Source organism: Mytilus edulis, chromosome 2 (genome assembly GCF_963676685.1).
Source record: "Mytilus edulis chromosome 2, xbMytEdul2.2, whole genome shotgun sequence".
NCBI lineage: Eukaryota > Metazoa > Mollusca > Bivalvia > Mytilida > Mytilidae > Mytilus > Mytilus edulis.
This window is the reverse complement of record NC_092345.1, coordinates 51,175,526-51,185,027: the sequence shown is the minus strand read 5'-3', so window position 1 is coordinate 51,185,027 and position 9,502 is coordinate 51,175,526. Positions and strand designations below refer to the sequence as shown.

Below are 9,502 nucleotides of genomic sequence, written 5' to 3'. Positions count from 1 at the left end.
GTATAAATATCTCATTCAGTATCGTTAATACAATTCGTTCGTTGAAATGGTGTGTACTGATACATTTCATAATGTATACTAAACATTCATTCCAACTCTCATACACAAAAGGTGTTGTTAACACATTCGTCAATCCACTTTTATCTGTGACGTCACTTTTGTGGCGTTGATCCAGTCGTTTGAAAGACAGTTCGTGGTTCTTGTGGTTCGACTGTTTTGTGTGCAGTCCTATGTTGTTTTATGTGTTAGTTTTTTATTCTGTGGTTAGCAGGTCGAAGTGTACTATTGTATTGTTTATTTGTGTATTTCTCTGTCCTGAATGTTTATTTATTTGTACTGTATTTCGGTAATGTAATGTTTTCATTTTATTTTTATATTTAACATTGCCATAAAAGTGCGAGGTTTGGCTATTCATGCAACCAGGTTCAATCCACCATGTTTTTTTCTTAAAATCCTGTACCAAGTCAGGAAAATGGCAGTTGTTATCGTATAGTTCGTCTTTGTGTGTGTTGCAATGTCATTTGCTTTTAGTTCACTTAGTGTTTCTGTTGTTTCGTTGTTTTTCCTTCTGTTTCCCTCGGTTTAAGTTTGTAACCCGGCTTTTGTCTCAGTCGAATTATGACTTTCAAACAGCGGTATACTACTGTTGCTTTTATGTATGTATCTTCCTAGATATACCGCATATATACCATTTGTAGGTTTTATTTAAACTATTTGATAAATACAGTACTCCTGGTTATTGACTTCAATTTCCTTATATATTAATAATGAATCTGTTGTTTTATATCTTCTTCTTTCTTTATAGTACAGGCCTCCCAGGGGAGTATTATCGTACTGTTTTATGTACATGTTCGATGTGAGAACAACAAATGTGCGAGTAGGTGCAAAATATCTGCAGTGAAACGGTGATTCTTTAAAATAACGTTAAAAACTAGTTTGAACATCTATTGAAGCTGGACCACTTGCACACCCCTTTTGAATGATGCAAGGGTTGTGCAGCTTACTAGTTGTTGTGGCAGTCCATTCCAGATTCTGATGGTGTCGGGGGAAACCGGATATCGATAAACTTGAGTCCTGGCAAAAGGAACAAGGAATCGTTCTGTGTGCCCTCGTGCTGTTGTTGTTACTGGCTGTAAGTTTATAGATGGTATAGCCATGAGTTTGTGCACTAATCTATAAAACATGATGGCTTTACATTTAGCTCTTATTTCCTGTAATGTATCCCAATTTAAAGTATGTAGCATTGATGTTTTGTTTCACTAGGACAGTTTTTGGTGTTTCTTTGAAGAAAAGCTCGGGTCGAGTTAGCTTTTTTTGCGATGTTGTCTATATGTTTATTTCAACTCAATGTTTTGTGTATAGAGAGGCCAAGATATTTCGCCGAGTCAACCTCTTCTAGGATATGGCCATGTATGTTATAGTTCGCCTTAATCGTGTTCCGTTTTGTTGTAACTCTTAGGAGTTGGCATTTTTTGGAGTGGAATTCCATCTGCCAGTCTGCCTCCCATTGTTGTAGTCCATTTAGGTCGTTCTGAAGGGTGTTCGCATCTTTTTGGTTTCTTATTTGGCGGTAGAGGACACAGTCGTCTGCAAAAAGTCTAACGTTTGATGCTGACACATACTCTGGGAGGTCATTTATAAAAATGAGAAACACCAGAGGGCCAAGCACGCTACCTTGTGGAACTCCAGACTGCACTGGCGAGATTTCTGAAGATTCTCCTTTCAGGAGTACACATTGCTGTCTGTCGTCCAGAAAAAAATTTCAGCAAGTTTATTGGTGTCCCTCTTATGCTATAGTGGTCGATTTTGTACAGTAGTCGCTCATGTGGGACTTTGTCAAAGGCCCTTGAAAGTCTAAGAGGATGAGATCTATTTGCTCTTTATTGTCGATGTTCTTTGCTAGGTCTTTAATTGTGAGAATCAGTTGGGATTCACAGGGCCGTTCTTTTATAAAGCCGTGTTGAGCATCGGTCAAGATGGAGTGACATTCAAGGTGTTTGATGATATTGGTACAGATGATATGCTCCAATAATTTGCATAGAATTGCAGTTAGAGAGACGAGTCGGTAGTTGATGCTTGGCTACGTTCCCCTTTCTTGAATATTGGAACAACGTTTGCATTTTTCCAGTCAGATGGTAATGTGCCTTGATCAAGAAAGGCTTGGAAAAAGGTGGTGAGTATTGATGATATATCAGGCGCTATTGATTTCAATAATCTTGTAGAAATTTTATCTGGCCCAGATGCTTTATGTATGTTCAGATTTGACAGCAGTTTGTGTATTCCGTTTTCCGAGATAGTGATGTTTTTCATCTCTGGGTATGGGTTTGTTTTCATTTTCTTTATGGTAGATCTATAGAGACATCCTACTATGATAGATTTACTGTCAGGTGTTGCTACTCTAATATATAATGATTCCGTGTCACTTTGTACGGGTAGTTCTTCGCTGATGATGATATCTCTTTCATCTATCAATACACCTCCGTATCCATCAGAACGATCTTTTCTGTATACAGAGTATTGTGGTGGAAATATCTCAGAGCTTAATATGTCTGGTCTTAACCATGTTTGAGTCCCTAATATAATTTCGGAATTGGAAGTGTCTATCATGTTAAATAATTCTTCTTTTTCATTTTTAATGCTTTGAAAGTTCACAACTACTATCTTTTCACTTTTCCGTAGAAAGACTTTTTGATTTTGTTCTGATTATAAGGCTTTTCTTCCACTACTTTTGTTCCTGAAAAGTCGTTTTTGTTTGTCGACATGGTGATACCATGTTTGATAATTGATATCGAACAGTTATTGCGCGTTTGAAACTCCCTCTTGTTACTCAATCATTTTTTCATATTGGAGTTTAATTCCCCTTATATCGCTTTTCTTGTAATCGCTTCTCCTCAGAAACTTAGAAGATATCTCTGGTCGATTTTTCAGCAAAGAAAGTGATCTGGTTATATGTAATGGAATAGATACCTGTTTGTTTTCGATATAAATGGTATGTCATTGTAACTCATTAATCTTAAGAAATTGATGGCATTGGTACGTTTTTGATATGAAGTCATTGACACATAAGTAGAAAATCAAAGGCAGGTGCACGGGAAATCGAGAGCGCTCTTGGATCATAATAATGGACGAACCTACACATTTTGATCTGAAAGGTGTATAACTGATGAATTGTCCCTTGTGTAGCAGATGGTTGCAAAGTTTGCAATGCATCATAAGTATGTCATTGCAAATATTTGAAACATATATGTACTATTATTTTTAATATTTACAAATAAGAAGATTGTTGAGATTATTCTGTCTAGTTCCTGGTGATATCACAATCCCTTTTCCCGCGTGAATCTGAAAAGAAGTATACAAAATTGATGTGTATTAATATTAAAATCAGGTTTTCTTAGTAGATCCTGTTTTTCCTGAATACATTAATTCTGTAGGTATTACTATAACAGTTGTGTCCTTTTAATATGAGCAACACGACGGGTGCCACATGTGGAGCAGGATCTTCTTAGCCTTCCGATGCACCTGAGATCGCCCCTAGTTTTTGGTGGGGTTCATGTTACTTATTCTTTAGTTTTCTATGTTGTGTCATGTGTACTATTGTTTGTCTGATGGTCGTTTTCATTTTTAGACATTGCGTGGTCAGTTTATTTTCGATTTATGAGTTTGACTGTCCCTCTGGTATCTTTCGTCCCTCTTTAAATATCCCTTTGTTCCTGTATAAGCTTTACAGAGACAAAACATGTCCTACATAAAAGAGGACTCAAAGCCCTTTTTAAAATTTATAAAATATGTTAAGGTCATAAACCCAAAATTAAAACTGTACTACATATATTTGACCAGACAGTGAAACCAATTTCAACTTATGGAACTGAAATGTGGGGCGCTTTAGTTTTAAAAAAGTTAACTGAAAAGGGAGATTGTTATTTTGAAAAATTATGCAGAGAACTGCAAACTTGATGAGTTCATTTAAAAATCTGTAAAATTTCACTGGGAGTAAGAAAGAGAAGCACAAATATGGCAGTGATAGGTGAGCTAGGGATATATCCTTTATCTATTGAAGTTAAAGTTAATATGTTTTCATACTTAATACGTTTAACAATTACAGAGGACAGATTATTGTATGAAGCTCTCCTTGTATCAAAATCCTTATCAAACCATAGTAAGAAAAGTTGGTATAATTCTATGAGTTCATAAGCAAAAATGATTAGTATAAAATTGAGATTGGAAATGGGGAATGTGCCAAAGAGACAACAATGATATCCAACGTGAAAAGATAATAAGTTGTGGTATTCATCTTTAAACGATAATAGAAAAAAAAATATGACATTTGGAAATAAACTAAGAACATACAGGCTTTTAAAGAGAAATATAAGTTTAGAACCTTGTCTGTCTATAGGTTATATGAATCTGAGAATTCAGATGACAAAGTTCAGAACAAGTAACCATAACCTAGAAATAGAGAGGTAGATACAGGGGACTTCATGCAATGGATAGAATTTGTAATCTTTGTAAAAAAAAGACATAGTTCAAAGTTACAAAATTTTTCACAATTTATTTGGATAATTTCAATTTTTAATCAAGTGAGCAGTTTAATTAATAATTTAAATATTTTTCAAAAACAACGATTAGAAAATTAGTTAAGCAATAGATTTTACTGTTAAAATGACAGAGGCATAATTTAGATAGTTATAATTGTGCTTGTCACTGTGGAAACATAATATTTATAAATATACATTATTGTGTGTTTTTTCTTTTCTTTTCGTGGTAATCATAGATTTAATTGTATTCAAGTCATTGCAATCATTGTAACTATGTGTACCAAATTTAACTCGATTATTCTGCCTATTCTTGACAATAACATATGCTTTGATTTTGTATTATTATGAGTTTATGGTCAAACTAAGTAAAGATACATCTAACTTCCTTGCAATTGACAAAAAGGGGTTAAAGATACCAGTGGGACAGTCAAACCCATAGATCGAAAATAAACTGACAATGCTATGGCTAAAAATGAAAAAGACAAACAGACAAATAATTGAACACACGACACAACAAAGAAAACTAAAGTCTAATTAACACGAATCCCACCAAAAACTAGTGGCGATCTCAACATCACTTACCATTATCTTGATGCTATTTTTGTTGTTGTTAAATAATCAAGAATTCTCTAAATATATTGCTGACATTTATTCAAAGGAAATTACATTGAAATGAATTAAACTTCTACAGCAATAACTATCCTTCTTTCGGAAAATTTTAAAAGCCATTGAAAATACGACAATGACTTGTAAAAACCACAAACGTTGTAAACCATGAATTGAAGTATTTGTCAGATTTCACATTTGACAATTTATACTATTCTAAATTTAGAGATCTTACCGCCACTACGTGTTCTCTTATCTTTCTTTTCCAATATATCAGCAATATTATCATAGCCATTTTTCTCGGCATACATCAGAGCTGTCCATCCGTAAATATCATATTTGGTGATATCACAATCATTACTAATAAGAAATCTGACAAAGCGTTCTCGCTCAGATTCAACTGTATTCCCTCTCTTGTTGGATGCCCGGTTGCTTCGACATGTTTCTATCAGTGGTGTGTTTCCAAAGTAATTGATACAGTTGACACCTGCACCTTTTGAAATTAAATCTATGGCAAGCTGAAATTTCTCTCTCCTTATTGCCTGAAATAAGGCACCAATCTTTTCATTTTCGTGGTCTTTTGTAAATCCAGCACCCATGTTACTATGCCAGTCGGACAAACATATATTACATCATCAGAGAACAGCACGTGCTTCTAATAGAGCTTAAAGATCAGCTCTAACGTATCTATTGTTATACTTCAATCGTTCTATTTAAGTATTACAAATGTGTTGATTGTATACATGTTTGTCATATAGTCAATGACCGTGTAAAACTTAAGCCACGCCTTCAGCCTGAACTTCTGGTCTGTTAACTCAATGAATTGTTCACACTTCTGCGATAAAGAAGCGACGAAAGCTCGTTTCTTTAATAAAATGGAACAAACATTGTTGTTGTTGTTCTTATTGACTGTAAAAAAATGAAGAAAATGTTACGTTAATTGCTTATTGCTGATAATATTTTTGTGAAGCAACCGAACTTGTTCATCATCGGACTGATTTTAACAAATCGCATTTTGAAACGTAACAATATTACTCCGCGAAAGTAAGTGTATTGTATGGTGTAAAACTTGATCAGCATTTTTTTTTAATATTAAGAAAATCAAAATGAAAACTTTAAAAGGTATAAAATATTTTTCGATTGCCGTATACAGACGAAAATAATGCATTGACTTGACTAATATACCAATGAAATGATTCGGCACTAAACTTAATATACAGACACTTGCATCAACCCCGTTTCTAATCCTCAATCTAACAATTGCTTGTTGTTTGCTTAACGCCCTATGACAAGTACGTCATGCCACGGTGGGTATGGTTGTCCTGCGAGAGAACGTACTGTGCTGGTGATTTGGTCCTGACGGGTGCTGGTGGGTCCTGATTCTGTGCTGGTGGGTTTGTTTACATTGTATCAGAACGGCAATAAAACGACTATTTTGTTGCTTAATTTTTCTCTGATGTGTCATAAGTACCATGCAAAGTATATTACAACAATATTATATTGCAAAAGTCGTGCAAGTTCGTTAAACGGAATTGTCCTGACGCTGTGCTGGTGATAAGAAAAACGGTCCTGGTTCTGTGCTCCTATGTCCTGGTTCTGTGCTTTTATATTTTAGTTAAAAGTGGCATATATTCAAGATCATTGATGCTGTACTGTTATTGACTTATTAGCTGTTGTCTGCTTTCTTGAAATTGACATTGTTGTGAATGTGTTTACTGTTATTATGAGAGAAAAAATACCCCTATTTTTTAATTTTTTTTTAAAACTAACTGTAATCTTATTTATTGGCCTGTTAATGGAACCCTTCTTGCCCCCTTTTAAGATAAGAAAATATGTTTACGATTTTCGGGATTACGATCATTTTGCAAGATCACCAAAATACGTTGTAATTTATACAATACTTATATAAAGTAGATGATGTGGTATGTTTGTTGTCAATGGACAAATTTCCATAAGAAACCAAAGGAAGTATGTGTTAACAACCATACGTCATCGTACGACCTTCAACAATAACCCATAAAATAAAAATGTAAAAGGTTTTGCATAAAAATGGAGAGCAAAAATATAGAACAAAGGACTTTCTGAGCGTTTGAATCATGTCTTTAGCAGCTTAAAACACATTTGTTTGTGAACAATTGAGTGCTGACTATAAGAATGACAATAGTATTGCGGGTTTGTTTGTTTGGTGTGTTATTTTTTTTTTGGGGGGGGGGGGGGGGGGGGGCGGGAGGGATGGGGATAAGTTAGAGCGAGGTTACAGTGAAAGCATGGAATAGTTTCCCGTAAGATTTAAAAGTTGTATAATTGTAAACGAAAAATGTATCTTATAGCTATTAAGAATCACTTGCTGTAAGATTTTTCCAACAATTTTTTTATGTCTAAACGGGTATCAGGTATTTTTTTTTTTCGAAAGTTCGATAGAACACTAAAAAAATCACTATTTTATGAAAGGGCAGGCTAGAATATGTCAGATAATTAAGACGAGATAACCTAGAGAACACTAATAAAATTAAGATTTCTTAGCTTTTTTATTTGAAAATAAATATTTTTGATAAAGAATTACGGGGGAGGAAGTGAACAATGTGTCCTTCTTTTCTATATATAAATATTTTTCATGAATAAAAATAAAATGTGCCTTGATTATAATTGAAAATGAGTAAATGGAAAAAATACCCAACTCAAAATACACTTTTATTTTAATATTGGAAATATCACTAAGCTTTTAAGTTTTGTGTGTCAAACACACCATCTCTGTAGTAATGACTCCTTATTCAAGATATTTCACTTCATTCATTTTTTTTTCTACATTTTTTTATATTGTGAATTCATAGAATTATTATATTAAAATGTAGCCTTAATTTATATTTAAACACAACTGAATCTAAAGCCAGATATATCAAACATTTTTGTTTCCATCTATCCGTTTTCAGGACTTTAACAATCAACAATAACACGCCTGGAAAGTAAAATGCGTACTCGGCTGTCTGTAATCGACCATTTTTAGACACCCCAGGCTCCTAAAAAAAACAAGCCGGGGTGGGGGTTCAAAGATGCAATTAAGTACTTATATCAATATTTTATCTTTTCGTGTACGGTTTATGACCCCTCCTGTGGCCTGTCAATTCCGAAATGTGCAAACTGCAATAGTATCAAAACAGCACAGACAATGAATAATAGTACATATATCAAGGGGAAACTTCTTGCAAAGCATTATTATTTATAGTTCATTATTGTATTTAGTAGAAAAAGAGAATTTAGTGAAAATAAAATCACTATTTTTGTAGAAAATTCACAGACCTTTGTACAGAGATTTTTGTTATGTTTAGCATGGGATCAACACAATGGTTCATTACCGAGTAAAAAAAATCAAAATGTCTATCTACCTTGCACATTTCAGAAAATTCAGATCAGATAACGAAACTGGTTCCAGCAACATTTATAAGCAATTTGTGACCCTCACAGTTTCCATTCACCACAAATATTCTCGTTACAACGAATCATTTTAAATACAAAAATACGTGTTGAATGCAGTCTTTTGTTTATCTATTAATATATGTATACGGATAAAGTTATGAAAGGCAGCAGGGTCATCAGGGTGAGGAGTCTATGTCATCTGAAATAAATGCTAAGCATAGATCTAGAAAGCGACATATAATCATGACATTAAAAAAAGTCTCTTCTTTTCGACTTTTTTTCGAACAAATTGACGCATAAAATGAATTATATAGTATTGTGGAATTTTTAACTTATTTTAGTTACTATATATTGTTATCTGATATTGGACGAAAGATGTTGCCCTTTTATGTTATTATGTAATACAAGTTCAGATCATTTGAAAACACATATTAAACAGCCAAATGGATGCACAAGAGCTAACATAGGAGTCATAGATCCTGTTGGCAACAATTATCTGGCTAATTTTATTGATTTTGTAACATTTGTTTCAAATATGACCAACTTCTTATCCAAAATCACCAGCACCGTATCAGGACCCACCAGCACAATGACAGGACCCACCAGCACAATGACAGGACCCACCAGCACAATGACAGGACCCACCAGCACAGTATCAGGACATGAATAAATTGAGAAAATGCTAAATTTTAATGAATTGCAATGTTTTTTCACAAAATTGTTTTGTTGTGTGGATTGCGGTTTAGAAAGCGGACTCTATGAGCATTTTTGTTTTATTTTTTCAGTTCGAGATTTTCTGAAAATGAGCATTTTTGTGTTACGCTTACTGAAACAGTTTAGAGGGTCATTTTTTTAATGGTTTATATATGAACCCATAAGAAACGAAATTGAAAAATCTCAACTGTTTTCTTCCATTTTTTATGAGTGAAAACGTCAAAAATCATCAT

General features: G+C 33.9%; 1 protein-coding gene across 1 annotated transcript; it reads right to left on the bottom strand.

Moving 5' to 3' along the window:
- Positions 1-739: 739 nt before the first annotated feature.
- On the bottom strand, positions 740-6,021 carry LOC139510593 (putative ankyrin repeat domain-containing protein 19). Its single transcript, XM_071297151.1, has 2 exons — positions 5,377-6,021; positions 740-3,339 (listed from the first exon to the last, which is right to left on the bottom strand). Exons 1-2 carry the CDS (start codon positions 5,738-5,740, stop codon positions 3,299-3,301), a joined length of 405 nt encoding a protein of 134 aa, XP_071153252.1. The 5' UTR covers positions 5,741-6,021; the 3' UTR covers positions 740-3,298.
- Positions 6,022-9,502: the final 3,481 nt, after the last annotated feature.

What these genes read in the sequence shown, in the direction of transcription:
- LOC139510593 (XM_071297151.1), bottom strand. Translation starts at nt 5,740, where the DNA reads ATGGGTGCTGGATTTACAAAAGACCACGAAAATGAAAAGATTGGTGCC. An exon ending in TAAGAGAACACGTAGTGGCG is followed by an intron (nt 3,340 to 5,376) that starts GTAAGATCTCTA and finishes ACTTCTTTTCAG; the next exon opens with ATTCACGCGGGAAAAGGGAT.